Below are 23,927 nucleotides of genomic sequence, written 5' to 3' on the forward strand. Positions count from 1 at the left end.
TTGGTGAGGTAAGATGCTACTCATGGTCAGGGTCATACCGGCCTGGGCTACATGATCAGAGAGATCATGATGAGATGTCTCTTTTCATGTAGTCCAGGGATACGTCTCTGGTCATTCACACCAGCATGGACAATGACGGAGTCATATTTGTACTTGCTTTGGAGTGACCTGAGTGCTTGTGTTATGTGGCGGATCCTGGCACCCGACAGGCAGCTTACAGTGACCTTCTCCTTGTTCAGCCTGGTGAGTAGGACATCAGTGTGTCTGACAATAGAGTCACCTATTACAAGTATATTAGGTGTGTTGTTTAGCCTTAAGGGCTGTGACTGTGTGGCACACTGACTTTGTGAACTATGTGATACGTGGGTATTGTTGTGGGGTAGCAGTTGCTTGGATGTCTGCTTTGGAGGTCTCTGCTGCTTGGGCAGATTTTTATTTAGAGCCTCAGAGTATGTTTTTGTGTGTTTATGTGTTTGGTTTGCTGTTGTGATAGGTCTATGTGAGACTGGATTTGTGGTGTGTGTGGTTACCTTCTCCTCCTGACTAACTGCGTCAGTACTGGGTTGAGAGAGCTCAGCCGCCAGTTTGGCTGTATAGTTGCATCTCTCACATATATTTGAGCTTGTTCGGAGGAGGAGGAGAGGGTGGTCTTTGTACATAAGGCAGTTGTAACATTGCCTCAAGATTCCCAGATTCACCAGCTGGACTGGAGAGTAAACCCGAAACTGACTTTTGGACATGCCAGAATAGTATAAGGAACTACTTTTTGACTGATCAAAAAGGACCAATAGGGAGCCAAGTACTTAAAGGGAGTATAAGAGGGTGTAGTGCTTTAGTTTATTAGTGCTTACTTATAAGATTACTTATACGAGCAAGTGCAGGGCTGTAGAATGAAAATAGAGTGCTTAATTTGAGATTTAGAACAGTTCTAAGGGAAAAAGTGAAGAGCAGACTTTTGTGGAGCCGGGAATAGTTTAAACCCGTTTAAGTGGCGCTGCCCGATGCTGCCCGATGCGCGAAACCGTGCAAAAGCAGGTTTTAAAGCAGGGAAACTGAAAGAGATAGGGATTGACCCAAAACGGCCAATAAGCTACTAGTTTCAGGGCTGAGACCACTCCTCCAGGGACAGATAGGCTGCTCAAAGCTCCCCACTCTCACTGGTGAACAGAGAAGCTTCTTCCTATCCAAGTAAGGATATGGGCAACACAGGAAACTCTACCACAGTCCGGAATTCAGCAAAACCTGAAATCTGGACTAATCTAGTTCAGCAAAGGCGGGAAAAGAGAATATATTTTTTTTTTTTTTCAGGAAACAGCAGAAAACACTGTAAATGCTATAAACAGGCTAGCACACTTTAGTGTATAGCCTTCAACAGTTATACAATACAAAAATGCCTTAAATTGATATAAAACAAGTGCAAAAACTGTAAAAAGCAGAAGGCAAATGCAATTTAAATTTTCTAAAGCACAGATCAGTTAGAAATTCGCTTTTTAGGCGGGAAACAGCAGTCGGAGCAAAGAAAACAGAGAAAAAAATACTTAAATCTGGAAAAGTTTCTCTTGGGTCTCTCTGTTGCCTGTATCACTCTACAGGACACCACGAGGAGCTGTTCAGAGTTCTATATTGGCACAAAACCATGCAAATGCGGGTTTTAAAGCAGGGAAACTGAAAGAGATAGGAATTGACCCAAAACGGCCAATAAGCTACCAGTTTCAGGGCTGAGACCACTCCTCCAGGGACAGATAGGCTGCTCAAAGCTCCCACTCTCACTGGTGAACAGAGTAGCTTCCTCCTATCCAAGTAAGGATATGGGCAACACAGGAAGCTATACCACAGTCCGGAATTCAGCAAAACCTGAAATCTGGACTAATCTAGTTCAGCAAAGGCGGGAAAAGAGAATTTTTTTTTTGTTTTTTTTTCAGGAAACAGCAGAAAAACACACAGAAAACACTGTAAATGCTATAAACAGGCTAGCGCACTTTAGTGTATAGCCTACAACAGTTATACAATACAAAAACGACTTAAATTGATATAAAGCAAGTGCAAAAACTGTAAAAAGCAGAAGGCAAATGCAATGTAAAGTTTTTAAAGCACAGATCAGTTAGAAATTCTTAAAGCACAGATCAGTTAGGGCAACTTATAACCCAGGACAAATGGGTTTTAAATATAGTGTCCCAGGGATACAGATTTCATTTCCACACGTTGCCAACTCCAAGCGGATGGCCAGACCTGCCCCCAAATCAGAAACAAGTGCTTTCCCTCTTAAACATGGGGGCTATTCAACTAGTACCAGAAGGGGAAAAGGGACAAGGTTTCTATTCCAGACTTTTCCTGGTACCCAGAAAAGACAAATCATGGCGTCCAGTTCAGGACTTGTCTACTTTAAACACTTTCCTGGGCATTCCAAAATTCAAGATGCTGACTCTTCACCAGTTACTTCCTATGCCAGGCAAAGATGCTTGGTTGGCAACTCTAGATCTAAAAGAGACATACCTGCATATCCCAATCAAGGAATCTTGCAGAAGATACCTCCGCATCAAAGCAGGCTTTTTGCATTATCACTTCTCTGCACTGCCCTTTGGCTTATCTACTGCGCCTGGGGTCTTTACAAAGTGCCTGGCTCCAGTAATTGCATTTTGCAGGCAAAGAAATATTCAAATATATCCATACCTGGACGATTGTCTAATTCAGGCAGAAAACAAGGCCATTCTTCTAAAACATCTGGTGTTTGTAAAAAGGGTTCTATCTTGTCTAGGGTACACCATAAACGAAAAGAAATCACAACTAGTACCCTCTCAAAAAATAACATTCCTGGATGCAAGCTTGAGTACAACTGCCAAGATGACTTACTTTACACCAGAAAAGCAAATTCAATTGGTGACTTACTTCAAACAGGTGGCCACAAAAACCCTGCTATCAGCAAGATAGATACTGCAAGCCTTGGGGGTTCATAGCCTCCTGCATTCTTCTCATTCCATATGCAAGACTGCATATGAGGAAACTTTAGTGGTACTTAAAAAGTTTATGGAGTTAACATTCTCACAGCCTGGAAACAATGATTCCTATCATACCTTGCCTGCAACTAGAGATGTTCATCGTGTTACCCTGCTGCAGTCATCACACTTGGGTTATCCTGCCGTCAGGCGGTCCCGCAGTCGGCCTGAATTCCAAAGTCTTGGCCCGACGTCTGTTGGTGTCACTTCTTCCCTGATGTCAGTGCGCCAGGGGTATACAAGAGGCATCCAACGCCATTTTCTTCAATCTTTCTTGCCTCGCGGTGCCCGAAGCAGAAGCAGTTCGCAAGTGCCGGTCGGCCGACACTTGAGATTTTCGATTCGAACCTCAGTCCGAAGTCTTCAATAAAGCTAAGTACCCCGTTGGGGAACCTTTTCTTGCCTCAGTCCAATGTCAGAAAAAGTTAACAATTGCATTTCTTGTGGGAAGCAAATACCTCATAAGGACTTCCATTCTTACTGTATTCCTTGCCTAGGCCCAGACCACAACGTCACAGGTTGTCGGTTTTGTGCTAGGTTTAATAAACGAACTATCAAACGCCGTTTTGACTTCGCACGACATTACTTTGGTAGGAAATTTAATTATATCATGCCGTCGGAGCAGCCGACAACCGGCATGCATAAAAAACGCAAGGATAAGGAAAGGCATCCTAGGAACAAGCCAGACTCTGAGGCCTCTGCTGGGCCTGTCGCTGGTTCTCCGGTTTTCATTGAGGTGCCTACGCAGCCCCTGACGACCGCAGAATTGGAGCCCCAGACAGCTGCGGATTCTCAAGCGGAGTCTACTAGGCCGACGCAGCCATCTTCTTTAGACCCTTCTGACACCGGAGCAGGAGGAGACCCCGGTGCAGTAAAAACACCTACAGTTGCAGAAGGTGTCTTCAGACCGACTACACTCACCATTAAATCTTATGCTAAGCTTAAAACTCCTTTAAAACCAAAAAAGACTGTACATCAGTCTACAGTTCAAGGCCCCATGCCTAAGAAACAGATGCTTAAGATGGCTGAAGATTTGATTACCCTAATCAGGGGTTCCCATCCCCCTCCAGATAAAAGACCAAGACAAGAGGAGGATTATGCTTCCTCTGACCAGGTTTCAGTTTCCTCAGATTCTTCTGAGGAACAGGATTACACTTTTCCCCCTTATGAAGACTCTGATGCTGAAGACTGTATTCCCTCAGCATCTCCCCCTGAAGACTACTCCTTTGGGGAAACTTTACATACCATGAGGGAACATTTCCACTGGGAAGGCCAGGACTACTCTGATTCTAAGAAAAAACTCTGAGAGTTCCTTTTACCACCCCATCACAGACCACTTGCTATCCCTCCAGTTTTAGATATTGTGGATGATGTTTACTTGGAGTCTAGTCTAAATCCAGACTCTCTACTTCCTGCTCCAGCCAAACCAGACAGATACTACAGAGTACCTGACTCACACAAATTCCTTTATAAAAGCCCTGTGGCTGACCCAGAAACAATTTCCCAGGGTCCCAAGGGGGCTAAAGCTTCTATGGCTAAAAATCCTGTGCCCTCTGAAAGGGATTCCAGAGCCCTAGATAGATGGGGAAAGAAAATATACACCTCAGCAACTCTGGCTATGAGAGCATTAAATTGTTAGTTTCACATGCTGAAATATCAGCAATTCCTAATGTCTCAATTAAAGCAAAAAATGAGCACACATACTGAACAGTCTGAATTCAAGGAAATGCAGGATCTGTTGCATGCAGCTGAACAGGTGGGCAAACGTACTTTACAATGTGGATTTGATTCATTGGAAGCTTCCTGCAGAGCAGCTGTTACTGGGTCTGTCATACGTAGACATGCTTGGTTAAAAGAACAAACCCTACCTGATCATGTTAAAGCAAAATTATTGGAAGCACCTTTACAGCAGGATGTATTATTTGGTGTCAAAGCAGAAGAGGTTTTAAAGAAAATGGAGGATAAGGCAAAGTCTATGCAGACGGTCAAGGATTTTTTTACAGGTACAACCCCCTCGTTTCAGCAGAAATTGGCCAACAAAAAACTGGTCCTTTCCAGCTTCTGACAGATCACAGAGGGGCAAATACAGACACCCAAGAGGCAGAGGTCAGTCACAAGGCCCTTACAAACCTCGCCAATGGGGTACTGCTACCCAGAAAGGAGGAGAAGACAGGCCCCAAACTAGCAGAAGGCAAACACAATGACTCAATCCTCAAACTACCAAGCAAATTTTTCCTGGCAGCTCCCTTGGGAGGAAATTAGCATTTTTTGCAGACAACTGGCACATCATCACAAAAGACAAATGGGTCCTAAACATTTTCTCACAAGGATACAGATTCCACTTTCATACCTTGCCAAAGATAAAAGGAATGCCAAACCTGCCACCAAATCAATGGGCAGAGGCACAAAAACAAATTACAGCTCTCATGGACAAGAGAGCCATTCAACAGGTACCTACACAGGAGCAAGGACAAGGATTTTACTCAAGACTCTTTCTAGTCCCAAGAAAAGACAAAGCATGGAGACCCATTCTGGATCTTTCAGTTCTGAACACCTATCTGCAAGTACCAAAATTCAAGATGCTAACACTACAGCAGCTTCTTCCCATGCTGGGCAAGAATGCTTGGCTAGTAACGTTGGACCTCAAGGAGGCATACCTGCATGTCCCTATCAGACAAAATTGCAGAAGATACCTCCGCTTCATTGCAGGTTCAACGCATTATCAATTCTCTGCACTGCCCTTTGGCTTATCTACTGTGCCCAGGGTCTTCACAAAATGCCTGGCACCAGTAATTGCATACTGCAGACAAAGAGGAATTCAAATATACCCATACCTGGACGACTGCCTTATTCAAGCAGAAAGCAAGGACATTCTTTTAAAGCATCTGGCATTTGTCAAACACCTTCTAAGTTGCCTAGGGTACACAGTAAACGAAAAGAAATTAAAACTAGTGGCCTCACAAAACATAATATTCCTGGGTGCCAGCTTGAATACAACAGCCCAGATGGCTTATCTCACGCCAGACAAGCAACAACAGCTGACTCAATATTTCAAAATAATGGCAACAAAGACCCAACTACCTGCAAGAAAAATTCTGCAGGCCTTGGGATTCATGGCATCTTGCATACTACTAATACCATTTGCAAAACTGCATATGAGGAAATTATAATGGTACCTGAAAAGCGTATGGACTCAGCACAGCTTGGAAACAATGATACCACTCATTCCCTGCCTTCAACAGGAGTTTCTATGGTGGGCACAGGCATGTCACCTCAACAAGGGTCAGCCTTTCACCTTACCCACAGCCAGGCAAACTATGACAACAGATGCATCGGACTATGCCTGAGGAGCACACATGGCAGGACAGTGCATTCAGGGCAAGTGGACTACAGATCAAAGGCATCTGCATATCAATCAAAAAGAAATGCTAGCAGTACAGAATGCCCTAACAGCTTTCAAGGACCTCTTACACCCAGGACAACTAATAATAAAGACGGACAATACCACAGTAATGTGGTACATAAACAAGCAAGGGGGCACACATTGCTACCCTCTATGCAGGCAAGCAATGACCTTGTGGAACATGGCACTGTCTTACCAGGTTCAATTACAAGCACAATTCCTGCCAGGAAAGAAAAACACATTGGCAGACGAAATAAAGCAGAAACATCATGGATCCACACGAGTGGAAACTAGATCCACAAGTATTTGCAATGATAGCTCAAAAATGGGGATGCCCAGACATAGATCTGTTTGCCAGCCCCCAAAACTAATAAAACTTCAAAAATTTTGCACAAGGACATTCCATCCACAAGCTTGGAAAGTGGACGCCCTCTCATTCATTTGGAAAACATTAACAGTGTATGCCTTTCCTCCACTGCCTCTTCTAGCAAAGGTACTGCTGAAAGTCAGATTAGAGAGGCCACAAATGATACTCATTGCACCAGACTGGCCACGCCAGCATTGGTATCCAATTCTAAGGAACATGGCCCACGGCCCACCATGGATTTTACCACAAATTCCTCACCTGCTCATCCAGCGAGACAATCATATTCTACACAGCCAGCTCAAGACTTTAAACCTGGCTGCATGGCAAATTACCTAAACAACCAGCCAATACCTCTATCCAAAGCTGTTATGGATGTCATTCTAGAAGCCAGGAGGCCCAGCACCAGGAAAACCTATTCAGACAAATGGAAAAGATTTTGCGCCTGGAACCAGGCTAAAGGCCAAAATCCCCTTGATCCAAACATTCCTCTGATTCTACAATATTTAACTGAGATGTTGCACAAAGGACTTTCCTTTTCATCTATTAAGATCCACGCCTCAGCAATTTCAGCTCATTACAACACGGATCCTCCTTTATTCTCACATCCACTCCTAAGACAGTACCTCAGAGGGGCTAAGAACATAAGACCGCCCAGGAGAGCGCCAACACCTACTTGGGATCTCAACTTTGTTCTGGAAAAGCTTACACTGACGCCCTTTGAACCAGCTTTTTCAGCTGATTTAAAATTTCTTTCATGGAAAACTGCCCTGCTACTAGCAATAACCTCAGCTAGAAGAGTCTCAGAGCTACAGGCACTAATGGCAGTGGAGCCTTTCCTAATTTTTCATCAAGACAGAGTCTCTCTACGAACTAACCCTTCCTTTATGCCAAAGGTGGTAGCCAGTGTGGCACTAAACCAAACCATTCATTTGCCCACCTTTTTCCCAAATCCCCAGAACAAAGGAGAAAGACTCCTGCACTCTTTGGACATTCACAGGCAATTACGTTACTACTTGGATAAAACTAAGGCTTTCAGAAAATCTGACCAGCTCTTTGTAGCCTATGCTGCAGGATCACAAGGAAAAGCTATCTCAAAACAGACCATTTCTAAATGGATAGGGCATTGCATACGTTTCTGCTACACGCATCATGGGAAACCGGTACCTGCTAACATTAGGTCCCACTCCACCAGGGCTACAGCTACATCAGCAGCTTTTCTCAGGGGAGTGCCAACCAAGGATATTCTGGAAGCTGCAACTTGGAGCTCAGTGCACACCTTCACCAAACACTATCACTTACCTCTATATTCTAATACTAAAGCTGGTTTTGCCACTGCAGTTTTGCAGGGCCTACTAGCTTCTTCGAACCCTGTTTAACTCCACCACCCATCCTTAGCTTTGGGATTCAACCCAAGTGTGATGACTGCAGCAGGGCAACACGATGAGCATAGTACAGTTTTGTATCTACCATAAATGTAGATGTTCGAGTGTTCACCCAGCTGCAGTCCAGGTTACCCTCCCTCCATCCCCTCTGAACTAGCTGAACTCATCTATACCACTCTATCCTATACAACCTCTGTGGTGTATTTGCTTGTGCCTGAAGGTATTGTTTTATTTTTATATAGCTATATATAAATATTGCCTACCTATTGGGGACACCTGACATCTGGGGCAAGAAAAACTGAAGAAAATGGTGTCGGATGCCTCTTATATACCCCTGGCGCACTGACGTCAGGGAAGAAGCGACAGCAACCGACACTGGACCAAGACTTTGGAATTCAGGCCGACTGCGGGACCGCCTGACAGCAGGATAACCCAAGTGTGATGACTGCAGCAGGGTGAACACTCTAACATCTACATTTATGGTAGGTACAAAACTGTACTTTCCTTTGGTGGGCAGAGGCCTGCCACCAAAACAAGGGATTGCCATTCACACCACCCCCTGCCACCCAAACCCTAACTACAGACGCATCAGACTATGCATGGTGGCTCATCTGGCAGGGAAGTGCATTCTGGGCAAATGGAGCTCGAATCAAATGCACCTTCACATCAATCACAAAGAAATGCTAGCTGTACAGAAAGCACTGACAGCCTTCAAGGACTGCCTTCATCCAGGGCAACTAATGATAAAGACGGACAACACCACAGTTATGTGGTACATAAACAAGCAGGGGGGATACACATTCCTACCCACTCTGCAGTCAAGCCATGGCATTGTGGAACACAGCCTTGAGCTATCAAGTACAACTACAAGCCCAGTTCCTGCCAGGAAAGCTGAATATTTTGGCAGACTATCTAAGCAGAAATCTCATGGACCCACACGAATGGAAACTGGAACCATGGATTTTCAACATGTTGACACGCAAATGGGGGAGCCCAGACATAGATCTCCTTGCCTCACCCCAGAACGACCAGTTGGACAAATTTTGCACAAGAACTCCTCACAAAAAAGCCTGGAAAGTGGATGCTCTGTCCTTCAGCTGGGAAAACCTATCAGTCTATGCTTTTCCCCCTCTGCCTTTGCTCTCCAAAGTTCTACTAAAAGTCAAACAGGACAAACCAAAGATGATTTTGCTTGCTCCAGACTGGTACCCACTCCTACGCAGTCTATCACAACCTTCTCCATGGCACCTGCCTCAGACACCTTCCTTACTGTCTCAGCAGAACAACCAAATTCTGCACCCTCAGCTCTAAACATTGAATCTTGCAGCTTGGCTAATCACTTAAATTCTCCCTTAGCATCCCTCAGCAATCCTGTGATTGATGTCATTTTGGAGGCGAGAAGACCTAGTGCCAGAAAATCTTATGCTGACAAATGGAAAAGATTCTGTGTCTGGAATCAGTCTCAAGGGCTGACCACAGCATTGCCCAATTTACCTCAGATTTTGCAATACTTAACTGAGATGCTTCACAGGGGTCTATCTTTTTCTTCCATAAAAATCCATGCCTCAGCCATTTCAGCTCATTACAACACAGAACCCCCCCCCCTCATCCTCTGTTAAAGCAGTATTTCAGAGAGGCCAAAAACTTAAGTCCACCCAGGAGAGCTCCAACCCCTGCCTGGGACCTTACCTTTGTATTGGAAAAAACTCACTCTACCTCCTTTCGGGCCAGCTGCTACTGCAGACTTAAAATTCCTTTCTTGGAAAACATCCTTCCTTTTAGCAATCACTTTGGCTAGAAGGATTTATGAATTACAGGCCCTTATGGCAGTGGAGCCTTCATCATCTTTCATGCGGACAGGGTGTCACTCAGGACCAACCCATCCTTCATGCCCAAGGTGGTATCCAGTGTGGCTCTTAATCGGTCCATTCATTTGCCAACTTTCTTTCCCAATCCGCAGAACAAAGGGGAGCGGATTCTGCATTCATTGGATGTACACAGACAACTTAGATTTTACTTGGACAGGACTAAATCTAGAAGAAAATCTGAACAACTGCTGGTAGCATTTGCTGCAGGGGCAGAGGGAAAGGCTATTTCAAAGCAAACCATTTCCAAATGGATAAGCCATTGCATTCATTTCTACTATAAGCACCATGGAAAACCTATCCCCCAGGGGATCAGATCCCAGTTCACCAGGGCTGCATCTACTTCTACAGCCTTTCTCAGAGGTTTTCCTGCCAGGGATATTCTAGAAGCTGCTACCTGGAGTTCAGTTCATACTTTCACCAAGCACTATCACTTACCAATTTTCTCTAAATCCAGAGCTGGCTTTGCCACTGCTGTTTTGCAAGGCCTTATAGCCGGTCCTAATTCTGTATAAATCCATCCTCTCAACCTTAGCTTTGGGACTCTTAACAAATGTAATGACTGCAACAGTGAAACACGAAGAACATGGTACAGTTGTGTACACTTACCATAAATGTAGATGTTCGAGTGTATTCACTGTTGCAGTCCTGGTTACCCTCCCTCCAGCCCCCTGTTTTTTCTCTTACTATGCCTCTCCTTTATTTTTCTACACCTAAAAGCCTTTTTGGTGTATTTGCTTTTGTTTGGAGGTATACATTTTTGTGTTTAAAATTACTTATATATATTTTGCTCCCCATTTGGGGGGCACCTGACATCTGGGGCAAGAAATACTGATGTAATGGCGTCGGCTGTATGTTTTATACCCCTGACGACCTGACGTCATGGAAGAAGGGACAGCAACCGATGCAGGACCCAAGACTTTGGTAATCAGTCCGACTGAGGGCAACTTGCCAGGAGATTACCCAAATGTAATGACTGCAGCAGTGAATACACTCGAACATCTACATTTATGGTAAGTGTACACAACTGTACTTTTTTATACCACTGATGACCTGACGTCAGTCCTGAAGCAACAGCAACCAATGCAGGAATACTATGCCTCTGGTATTCGGGCCGACTGAAGGCTACCCCTGGCAGGATAACCCAAGTGTGATTACTGCAGGAGTGAATACACTCGAACATCTACATTTATGGTAAGTGTACACAACTGTACTTTTTTATACCACTGATGACCTGACGTCAGTCCTGAAGCAACAGCAACCAATGCAGGAATACTATGCCTCTGGTATTTGGGCCGACTGAAGGCTACCCTTGGCAGGATAACCCAAGTGTGATTACTGCAGGAGTGAATACACTCAAACATCTACATTTATGGTAAATTTACACAACTGTACTTTCTAGAAAGATGTTAAAAATGAAAGGATGGCTTGAGTTAAAAATCATCCGTAAGGAAATGCATTCAATCTTATAGTGTCCAAGCCTTGATCTTCAAAGGTGACAAAATAGTAATTCCAGGCTAGCTGGTTAAATGCTTAAAATTGTATGTGAGAATAATGATGTGCTAAGTGATAGCGAGATGTAATGTATTGACTTAGGAATGTCTACTGACAGAACAAAATAGTCCAGAACTGTACTGTCTACATTCATGACATAACAGCAGTTCATCAGAAGAGCTACTAGCATATCATCCATGGTCTGTACTAGATATTGATATGTTGCATTTCAGAGACACCATGCATCTCTGATGTATGTTTTTTCATGAGCCCTGAAATCAAACTTACAGAAAAAAAAATAGTAGGTCTGAATGGTGGATTCAAGTCTGTAGTCTTTTTGTAGTGGTTATCTGATATTATCATGTCATACAGTTTATAATTGACATTGTAGTGTCAATGTTTAAAGATGCTAATTTGCATCATTCTGTAGTCCAGGCATTGATTCCCTTGGTCTTCATTTGTCTGCTTCCAGTTTACCCCCAAACTGAGGCTTGTTCCCAGTTGGATTACTGGGTGAGCAAATGATAATGGTCCACAATACAAGAGGCAGGAATTGAGAAGATTTGTGCTTAACTGGGAATTCCGACATGCCGCATTATCTACAGAATGTCCACAATCATGTGAGCAAGTTGGAAAAGCTGTCCAAAGAGCAAAAGGTATGAGGATTGTCATCTCACAGTTTTTTGGAATATAGGTTTATTTCACTGCACAGTTCATTCTATAACTAGAGTAACTGTTAATGGGCAGAAGTTTCAAGAGCAGATTCAGTCACATTACTGATGCCTGAAATTTTGTTCAAAGTAAAGGAAATACAGGTGAGAAATCAACAAAGGCAGAAGTACTGTGGCAGAAGATTGAGAAGACTAGTAGATTTTAAATGCTTGGAAGTAAGAATCCAGAAGACGTAGGTGAGTTTGCAAGATCTGAGGCTACAGGAGGTGGCAAAGCAGCCAAACCAAGGTCCTGTATTTGTCGGAGAGATGGAAAGCTGTGTAGAAGAACCAAACATTGCTCGCAACAGCCAAGTTTATTAATTAATTAAGAGCTTTTATTCCACATATCAACCTAGACTAGTTCAGAAGCAGCAATACAAGCTCAGCTGTTGCGAGCAACGTTTTTGTTTTTTCATAGTTGTACAACATTCATTTGAGTGGTATATTTGGTGTATAGAAGAAACTTGTCAAGAATGATAAGTGTTACAGCCAGTAGTATTGCATAAGAATGGAGTCTTTGAGAACTGTATTAGTCCAGGCTTGCAGAAAGAGACACATTTAGTCAAGCCTGCAAGTGAAGCTGTAGTGCTGCAAGAACTATCCCTATGGAAAGGTCAGTTGTCAAGTAAATAGACATGTTAAATATTTAGGAATGGAAGACCATCAAAGAAACTAAAAAGGTATTCACAGTGTTTTGTAATTTAAAATTATTCAAAGGACTGACATTTTTCATGTAATTAAAAGTTTTTTTATATATATAAATTGTTTAAAATATGTTTAGTATAGATTTAAGGTTAGTTTTAAAGTGATCAGTGGAATGTAATGCATCCAGTGTAATGCATATGCATGTATACATTTACTTACATATAGTGTATATATGTTTCTTAATTTTCACAAAGGACGATGCTGTTATGGGTGTGTAAAACTTCACTGATCATCTTCTTCTATTGGCTTTTCCCATTAGGGGTCGCCACAGTGGATCATCTGTTTCCATTTCTTCCTGTCCTCTGCATCTTGCTCTGTCACACCAACCACCTGCATGTCCTCTCTCACCACATCCATAAACCTTATCTTAGGCCTTCCTCTTTTCCTGTTACCTGGTAGCTTCATCCTTAACATATTTTTCCCAATATACTCAGCATCCCTCCTCAGCACATGTCCAAACCAACGTAATCTTTCCTCTCTGGCTTTCAACCTTCCAACCTAGGTTGACCCTCTAATATACTTATTCCTGATCCTGTCCACCCTTGTCACACCCAGTGCAAATCTTAACATCTTTAACTCTGCCACTTCCAGCTGTAACTCCTGCCTTTTTGTCAGTGTGCTTTATTGATTTGCATGTAATGTGATACAGTTTCTATAGAAGTCTTAGAATATTCACTTCACTGAAGTTAAACCACAAATCAGTGTTAAAAACAGTCTGTTTGATCTGGTGATTCAATGTCCTGTTTGGTTAGGATCTTCTAAATTTGGGTTGCCCCAGAGAGCTACCTATTCACCACATGAGAAAACATGGTCCTCCGTTCTGCTGATCATTTCACTAGGGCAAAAGTGTATTGATGGGTGATGCACTGTCTGCCATACAGGGAAAATTAGTATTTTCTTTGTATCCATTTCCTCTGATCTTCTACCTAGCAACAGAATTCAAAGAATGACAGAACTCTGTTGGTGAATGTGCTTTCTACATTGCCTGCCTTGCAGTAAAGTTCACTGTACCCCTGTTCACCATTTCTCCTAATTCTATGCGTAATTGTAAATTTCACAGAAGAATGACCAAAGCTTGACCTCATTGCCCAGCTGATGGCTGAGAAGAGTCCAGTTTTAAGCTCTGAGTCCCAGGCAGTGCAGAAAATTCTACCAGTACAAGAGATGTAGAAGTCCCCCTTGGTTAGGGAGTCACCCAGCTCTACCTCTGGACCTGGCATTTCCTTCAGATTTTCCTACTCTTTCAGCATTTTCCAGTAGGCATTTCATATGTGGTCAAATATATCAAAAAATTCATTGTATATATTCTACTAATTTAGTTTTCCATCTGAGTAGAGATGTTTTCTATTCCACCGCTGTCGATCAGCTTACAAGAGGTCTTTACTAATGTGTTTACCTCTGTGATGTGGCTGTCTTTTCACAGTCTCGAGGTGCATGTCTGGCAACTCTGAGCATCGTAATGTTGTGGAGGGCCTCCCAGCTTTGTGTCATTGGGGGATAATTCCCTGGCTATAACCCAAATTACCTAAATTCTAATAGTAGCGTGGGTATTGAGGGAGCCTAGCAAGGGAGGATGGTAGTAATTGGTTGGCACTGGCTTGCCAATTCTGAGATAATAAAGTTGTTCTGGTCAGCTGAGTACCACCATGCTTGGCACTGAAGTGGTCAGGACGGAAACATGGGCTTGGCAATTCCAAGTTAGTGATAGTAGTTTTCATAACATGTTTTTTAAGTACTCACATGCAAGGATAGAATGTAGGATGCTCCACAGTGTTATGGTTGCAAATAACAGCTACCAGAAGTGGGGTTACAAAAATGCTGTCGTTCCTGAGATGTTGACAAGAGGGTGTGCGCACAGTGGCTCCTCTGTTTGGTTCTTGCCGCTGTACTGACGATCACCAGTATGATGAATGAGTGAGTTTAAGATACATTGAGGGAAGCTTGATTGTCAGTAGGCAGTGAGGTCAAAAAGTCATTAAAAAAATAAACTTGTGGAGGGCAGATTTGTAGGGCTTTGTTAGCTCGGGGTACACAGCTCTTTTAAAAGGGCTTGTGCAGCTTCTCCCACCTTTATAGAATCATTCTCCCCTGTAATAATTCAACTTCATGTTTGACGGGCTTTCTTGTCTGTGCCTCCATTTGAATTTACTGCTATAACAGTTCTGAAATTTACATCTTAGAAGAATATGTTTTTGGTAACCTTCACTTCAACTTCCTTGATTTTTGTGCTTCACGTTATTTTTATAGAAACCTTGTTGATGTTGCATAAAAAGTACCTAATCTCTTAAAATAAATCCACAATTGCTCCTGAAAGTTTCTTAGAACATCTCCATTGCTACAACTCAGGCTACCCAAGTTTTATAGTGGCTTTGAATGCTTGTTGGAGCTGACATGAGCGATTTGAAGAGTAATGCAGCTTTGCAGGCTTGCCTATCTTTAGAGGGCGGTGCATGTCTAGCTGCTTATTCTCATGGTAGAATCTCCAGTGGAGATTGACAGTTACTTGGGAACACACTGGCTTAGGGAGTGGCAAGGCATTTTTGAAGGGTTAAATTACCTTTGGAAGTGAGTGACATGCCTGTCCCAGCATACCCACTGCACCATGAATCCTGTGACAGCACATGGCATACACAGTGAGGTTGATGTCCCCCCTGTTCTTATTTCATTATTCCCATTTCTTTGTAGGGACATTATCAGGAACAGAGAGGACCCTGCATATACCCATGCACCACAAGTTTTACTTTAGGGTGATGCATAAATTCTGAAAGCCAACTCATCTGCTCACTTTTTTTGTTCTGTGAAGGGAGGGTCTTGCAGTTGCTAAACAGACCATATGTAAGTGGAAAGATTGTTAACAAGTATTCCCCACTTGGCCACTGAATCATCTTACATCTTTACCAAGGATTGACGCTTAACCATGATTCCAGAAGTCAGTACTACTTTACTTTACATCCCCCACCCCATGCTGTAGGACTTTAGTTTTCTGAGCCCCTGTTAGGCCTTCATGCTCTGCCCTTCTGCAGTGAATATTTGTCATCCACCCAGTCAGTCTTTGTGTCTGGATAACTTCAGCCTTATGTCTCTGTATGGGTTTTCCTGCAAGTCAGGAAGTAAAGTCTTTTACATTATTCTTGTTTGTTTCTTTTGTTTCATGTCTTGCAGGTTGTACTCACTCAGTGGATAGGATTAAACTGAAAAAACATTGGGCGGAGTGTGCCTTTCCAGCTTGGTACATGATATCACTGTGTATGTTCTCAGAGGATACACACACAACAGTGAGCATGAGAGAAAATTCTGACATTTGATAAGTTGGGAGATACCAGAACAGGAAATCTCAGCATTTTTTTATACTGCCATGATGAGTACATATATGATAAGTCTATTTTTAAAACTTCACTCATGAAAATGCCCTACTTGAACCTGAGAGCTAAGAATCTTGTGTGGGCTTCTCATAGTTTGCCATTTTTTTAAACTATGGCAGGGCTTGCGTACAGACATTGAGCAGTTGGGTTTTGTTTGTATTTCAGTTTGATCAGTGGTAGAAGCAGCAGAAGGAAAGTGTAGTGAACTTTGGTGTATTGTCTCCGAGGATAAAAACAGCAATTGTCTCCGAGGATAAATATATTGCTGTTTTTAAGTCAAATTAAGTAACTGATAATGTTACCTGTATATGATTTGGAGTTTTGCACATAGTTCTGATGCTATGTAAGTCTGTTTATATGTGGGTTTTGCTGTAGTTTAGTGAGTTTTTCAATAAAAGTTGAGAGTTAATACACAAGAGCTTTGTGGAACTGGCAGCTTTTCTTTAAGTCTGGAGTATAAAAGAAATTAACTTAGTACTGCCAAACGTATGGGGTTTAAATGTAGTTTGCAGCCATTTAAATAATATTTTATACATAATTTTTGCAGAATTGCAGTTACATTTGTCTGCATCTTCCTCATCAGCATCGTCACCCCATAAGAAGTCCCCATCTAGCACATCTATATCTGCTTCCCCAGTGAAGGTACCTGAAGTCGACCCTATTGATGTTGCAGCTCATCTTCAGCTTCTGGGAGAGTCTTTGAGTCTCATAGGTCATCGCCTTCAGGAGACAGAGGTGAGTACAAGGACATGCCCATAAAATTTTCCACTAATCATCACTAGGTTAAATTTTGTCTGACTTGGTAAGACATTTGGATGCTTTCCTATTTTTCTGTATAGTTCTTAGTGTTTCTTTGCTTGTAAATATTTTTGGATTGTAGGCTGCACCAAACTGTATGATTATGGAAGTGGAAGCGTCTTGTTCAGTAATGGCCTGGATGAGAGGTATTCCCTGGCTTTGCAAATTTGAATTTTCAGATTGAGTACATGATAAATATAATTTATAAAATGTCACTGTGTAATAAATCTATATTGTATTTTTGTAACTTTTATGGCGTGGGTTGTGCATTTAAGAGTGAAATGATAGTAAAGCACATATACTGACAAAGCCTCAGATTTCCACCTATCTAACTTACTAGGAGTATCAAAGTTCAGGAAACATGAATTTGACCCTAAAGGGAGTTTAAAGGAATTATTTTGTTATCCTTGTATAAGAGTGCTTTTATTAATTCAGTTTTTAACCGGGTTAGTGAACTGTTCAATGGACTTTTTCTAGTCATGATCCGAGCCAAATAGTAGATAGCCTAGTAAACAGAAAAGCACATTAATTACATTGAACAATTAGCATTCTTTGTAGAAATTTGGTTATAACAAGTTCAAAACATTTAGGTTATTGATCCCAGACTTAAGTTAAATAAGTAGCATTTTAAATAATCATTTGGTTCAGCACCTCTATGTCTAGTTGTTTGTGTATTTAGTGTGAGATCATAACCTTTCTTTGGCCATGAGCTGTGTGTAAATCAATTAAATGTTCTGCAGAATAAACTTGATCCTTGTAAAGCAGTTTCTCACAAGCAGAAAGTAGTCATTGTTTTTATATACATTTATTTATTTATTTATTTACACTGGACAAAAAGTCCTTTTTCAGTGGAGACCCAAGGAGAAAGGGTCCAATGAACCTAGTTATACAGTATAAATAGAAGCATAAAAAGGTTACAAGTAACAAGAGATGCAGTTATTACACATAAAGCACCAGTTTGGCATGTAAATCTAAACTAATGCTTGTACAGGATCCAAGAGAATGCAGTTTTTGCAAATAAGGCAGTAAGAAAAACACGGTGAAAAGCATAAAACGTGATAAAATAAAATTAAAACATAGTAAAAACATTGATGTAATATAAACATTTAGCAATTTACAATATTTTGTTAACTTGGGATGCCTGTTTCAAATGTTTGAGAGCTATGGTCATAGTAGTAGATGAAAAAAGGAGGGTATAGGTTAGTCTGGAGCAGAACATGGACATAGCCAATGGGATAGGAGATGTAGCCTTAGTTCTTGCTTAAAGTTTTTTGCATGTTCAATTGAGATAATTTGTTGGGGGAGTGAGTTCCAGATCTTTGTAATTTTGTGGCAGTATAAGGAGTCACCATGAGAGTTAGGAGATTTATTTACCTTAAGCAGGACTTTGTCAGCTGACCTAAGAGAGTTAAGGTTTTTGTAAGGTTGAACAAGGTTATTTAGGGGTGGGCAGTGATCAGGTCTTTACATTACTGTATGGATTATTGATAATTGGTTTAGGATGAGTAAGTTTGGGAGTTCTAACCAATTAATTGTTTAAGGGCAATACAGTGATGTGTTGTTGGGGTATATGTGTGTGTGTGTGTGTGTGTGTGTATATATATATATATATATATATATATATATATATATGTGTGTGTGTGTGTGTGTGTATAGACACACACACACAGTGCAATGAAAAAGTATTTCCCCCTTCCTGATTTCTTATTTCTTTGCATGTTTGTCACACTTAAATGTTTCAGATCATTAAACACATTTAAATATTAGGCAAAGATAACCGAAGTAAACACAAAATGCAGTTTTTAAGTGATGATTTTATGTATTAAGAAAAAAAAAAACTATCCAAACCTACATGGAAAAAGTAATTGCCTTAAATCATGAAGTAACTGTGGTTAATCACATTTTTGGAAAAGCTGAGTTCAATTTCACTAGCCACACCAAGGCCTGATTACTGCCAGACCTGTTGAATCAAGAGAGCACGTAAACAAAACCTGTCAAAGTGAAGTAGGCCAAAAGCTCCCAAAAGGGAAGACATCACACCACAATCTAAAGACATTCCGGAACAGATGAGAAACTAAGTAATTGACATCTGTCAGTCTGGAAAAGGTTACAAAGCCATTTCTAAAGCTTTGGGACTCCAGTGAACCATGGTGAGAGCCATTATCCACAAATGGGGAAAACATGGAGCAGTGGTGAACCTTCCCAGGAGTGGCCGGCTTACAAAAATTACCCCAAGAGCTCGGCAATGACTCATCCAAGAGGTCACAAAAGAACCCAGAACAATATCTAGAGAACTACAGGTCTCACTTGTCTCATTTAAGGTCAGTGTTCATGACTCAACCATAAGAAAGAGACTGTGCAAAAATGGCATGCATGGCGGAGTTTCAAGGCGAAAACCACTGCTGACCAAAATGAACATAAAGGCTCATCTCACTTTTGCCAGAAAACATCCTGATCCCCAAGACTTTTAGGAAAATATTCTGTGGACTAACTTTTTGGGAGGTGTGCGTCCCGTTACATCTGGCGTAAAAGTAACACAGCATTTCAGAAAAAAAACATCATGCCAGCAGTCAAACATGGTGGTAGTGTGATGGTCTGGGGATGCTTTGCTGCTTCTCGACCTGGGCAACTTGCTGTGATTGGAATCATGAATTTTGCTCTCTACCAAAAAATCCTGAAGGAGAATGTACCTCAAGCTGAAGCACACTTGGGTTCTGCAGCAGGACAATGATCCAAAACACACCAGCAAGTCAACCTCTGAATGGCTTACAAAAACAAAATAAAAGTTTTGGAGTAGCCTAGTCAAAGTCCGGACTTGAATCCAATTGAGATGCTGTGGCATGACCTTAAAAAGGTGGTTCATGCTTGGAAACCCTCCAGTATGACTGAATTAAAACAATTCTTCAAAGAAGAGTGGGTCAAAATTCCTCAACAGCGATGTGAAAAGACTCATTGCCAGTGATCGCAAACACTTGATTGCAGTTGTTGCTGCTAAGGGTGGCACAACCAGTTGCTAGGTTTAGGGGACAATTACTTTTTCACTTAGGGCCATGTAGTTACTTTTTCACACAGGGCCATGTAGGTTTGGATATTTTTTTTTCCTTAAATAAAATCATCACTTAAAAACTGCATTTTGTGTTTACTTGGGTTATCTTTGTCTAAAATTTATATTTGTTTGATGATCTGAAACATTTAAGTGTGACAAACGTGCAAAAAAATAAGAAATCAGCAAGGGGGCAAATACTTTTCCATTGCACACTCTCTCTCTCTCTCTCTCTCTATATATATATATATATATATATATATATATATATATATACACACACACACACACACATATAAAACTTTGTGTAGCTATGCCTTTTGGATGTCACATAGTAATTTGAAGCCACATGAAAACAAATATATTTACATTTGTCTGCCAGATATTAAGCTGCCTTCTAAAGTGAGGGAGTTTGATTTGTAGTTTTGTTGGAAGTACATTCCATTGAGCTTGGGCCAGCTTGTAGAATGCATTATTATTGACAGATAAGGTAAATAAAAGTATTTGTGATTGTACAGTGGATTAATTTCTTATATTATATAAACCATTCCAGAAGTTCAGAATATGTTGCAGATGCTGGCAGCTTTGCGGAGGTTGCAGTACTGAATGCAGATAATTTAAAAATTTTCCCTTGTGTAACTCTACATGCCGTGGTGGTGCAGCGGTAGCCTCACAGCAAGAGGCTCTCCCATTCGATTCTCGGCTTGGGTTGGGGAGTGCCTTCTGTGTGGAGTCTGCATGTCCTCCCCACAGTCGAGTGGGCATTTGAAAGACATGCATTGAATGGGCGTGCCTTCATTGAAGGTTTGGGCGTTGGGCTGGCAACTCGACACCATAAAAACCAACTGCCAATCATTAGCGGACCGGAGTTCCGCTGTGGTGACCCCTAACCGGGAAAAGCCAAAAGACAAACAACAACAACAACATTCCTTGTGTAACTATGGAGATATTCACTTCCATCTAATGCAAATATCATTGTAGCATATTCTGTTAAGTTTAGAATGTGTGGTTGTTTGCGGTCATTGTTGGTGTTCTCAGGTTGTACATTTTTATTTAAATTAACATTGCACGTGTTCTCACCTGTACAAATTTCTGGGGTACATGGACTGCCTTCACAGTGTGGTAGTGTGTATTTCTTTTATTTTTATTAATGTGCTAACCAGTTAGGTGGACAGCTACCAGGACTCTTCAACCAAGAGACATGTGGCACTTCTTGTATTGTGGCGTCTAATCATGCCTTGATTAAATTAGTTGTGGATGTAGGGGAATGAAAATACCATCATCCACTGAGCTTACAAGTTTTAATTCTGAGAATGCTTGATTTTTTGCTTCAAAGTACTGTAAAGTATTGTGAAACAGTTTGTTAGTCGTATCTGTACTCTATAGTGTTTACTTGGTATTTGTTTCTTGTTCTTCCAATTGCACAGTCAGAATTAAGTTCCATAATGCTCTTGTGATGTTGTAAATGGAACACAATTTGTGTTGTGTTTTGCTTTACAATTAGTGCACTGGTAGTCTTGGGTATGGCATCATTTGTTTTGCTTTGTGAGGCATGTGGCCTACTGAAAAAGGTGATGTTCTTCTGTTCATATGCTGCAGTATCCATAACATGGGGAGAGTCCTCCTCCGGTTGACTCATACGTCCGACCATTATACCAAAGTTAAACTGCTACTGTGAAGGTACGTGTGATGAAATGAATCACACAACGTACATCAACCATAAACGGACATCGGATATAAAGTGGATGTCAGCACATACTTACATTAGAACTTTTCTGCCGCCTGTTTGACTGCCAGCTCAGGTTGTCGCTCACTTCAGAAAGTGGTGTTTGTGCTTCAGATAAGTACCCCATAGGGGGGTTTTGTTATCTTATTCACTAATGTGTTTAATTTTTGTGAGTTAAGCTAGGAAGGGCAAGTGTTAGTGTGGAAGGCAGACTCCACATAAAGATGTTCACAAGCTCTGTGTATTTTGCTTAGGCCCAAAATACGACCATATGTCTTGTGACATCTGTAAGGCCTTTGCCCCTAAGACCCCTTAGGCGCCATCTCGCATCCCTTAGGCTGTGTTTGGAAAATCATCATCTTAAACACCTTGCTTAGGATATGGACCCAACATTGACTCCTTCGGAAGAGCCACAAACCAAAAAGGCCTGCCCTGATCAGTTGGCTGCTCCCTCTATACCGGGCATCCCTCTCAAGGCCAATGAAGGCCCGAAGGCCGCATCAGAATCTACGGGGTTTCCTTTGGATATCCAGGGGGGAAGCCATTAAGGAGTCTCTTAGCACATTCCAGAGGGAATAACAGGTGGGGATCACGGCTCGTCATCTCCAAAGGCCCACATGGGGAAACCCAGAGAGTAGCACAGGAAAACGCTCCCTCGGATGTCATAGAGTGTCATCCAATGTCCGGACCTCTGACATTTCATCGTATGTCTGAGGCGCCCAGAAAGAAGAAACAGAAGACTAAGCATATTTCTTCACCCCAGCCAACTTTGTCCTCTGATATACCTCCTGACAGGGAAGCCTTTACCCAAGGCCTCTTTAAGGCATTCATGACCTTGCCGACAGCCTACATCTTCTGTGTAGGCCTCTTTTCCACGCACTCCTGGGAAAAGGCCTGTTCAAGAGATTTCTTCAGAGGAAGAGGACTCATCAGGAGATGAGTCATTAGCTTACTCTAAACAACTGGCTTCTCCTCTAGATTATGCTTCCACAGAGGAGGAGTCCATTGGCACAGATTCCCCTGGGGAAGTCATTACCTTTGGGAAGACTATTGTGCAGATGAAGGATTTCTTTAAATGGGACTGCTGTCAGGTCTCTAATACCCAAAAGAAGTATTATGATCTCTTCCAAATGGAGTCCCCTAGCCCCTCTGCCATTCCCCCTGTACTCCCTGCTTTATTGGATGCTTTAGCTGCTGCCTCTAAATCTCCAGACACCCAACCTCCAGCTCCTAAGCACTTTGATAGATTTTATAAAGTTCCTGAGGACGCAAATTTTTCTTCAAGGCCCCCTCAGTTGATCCCTGAACTATTTGTATAGCTACAGATAAGACTTCAGAATTGCTCCCCTCTGGTAAAGAGAGTAAAATTATGGAGAGGTTAGGCAAAAACATTTACACATGTGCCACTCTGGCTTTTAGAGCCATGAATTACCAAACCCATATGGCAAAATACTCTCTGGCTATCATGGCAGATGCTATCAAACTTGTATCAGGACTTCCAGATATCACTAATAAGGCTGAAATATCTAGCATTCTAAAATCTTGCAGCCAAGTCACTAGGCACTCCATAAAATGCAGTTATGATGCTGTGGAGGCATCAGCCAGGCCAGCAGCTTTTGGATCTGTCTTAGGAGGTATTCTTGATTTAGGTTATAGTCCCTCCCGGACGATATTAAAGCCAAACTTATGGACATCCCTTTAGACAACAAGGCCCTCTTTGGCTCTGCAGCTACAGAGCTTTTTTGAAGTCGTCCAGGAAAAGGATCTTAAACACATTTTTGTTTCTCCTGTTCCTTGTTTCCAGAGGAATTATCCAGCTAAGACTTCCTTTGTAAGAAAGGCCTCCAGGTACCTCACTTCCAGGGGGAAAAAGAATACCAGAAATCAAGTTCCTGCAAGATGTTCCCCTTCCACTCCTTTCACAGTCTTCCATAGGGGCAGGATATCCCTGCATACCAATACTTCATTCATGCCTAAGGTGGTGAATGAGCGGTCATTAAATCAGGTTATTAACCTTCCCACTTTTTCCCTTCGCCACAATCATCTAGTGAGAGGATCCTTCACACTTTGGATGTA

The 23,927-nt window shown here is 41.9% G+C and overlaps 1 protein-coding gene across 2 annotated transcripts in view; it reads left to right on the forward strand.

Moving 5' to 3' along the window:
• LOC122797858 (HMG domain-containing protein 4-like) overlaps positions 1 to 23,927 on the forward strand; it is a 1,182,248-nt gene that overhangs the window by 945,982 nt on the left and 212,339 nt on the right. Inside the window, exon 6 of one of the 2 annotated variants that reach the window (XM_044066383.1) lies at positions 16,832 to 17,019. In XM_044066383.1, coding sequence (XP_043922318.1) covers positions 16,832 to 17,019 — 188 coding nt within the window. The remainder of the gene's footprint in view (positions 1 to 16,831; positions 17,020 to 23,927) is intronic. The other variant, XM_044066391.1, reaches the window with a different exon arrangement.

The sequence above is a fragment of the Protopterus annectens genome, chromosome 1.part0 (assembly GCF_019279795.1).
Source record: "Protopterus annectens isolate FY-2018-M chromosome 1.part0, PAN1.0, whole genome shotgun sequence".
NCBI lineage: Eukaryota > Metazoa > Chordata > Ceratodontiformes > Protopteridae > Protopterus > Protopterus annectens.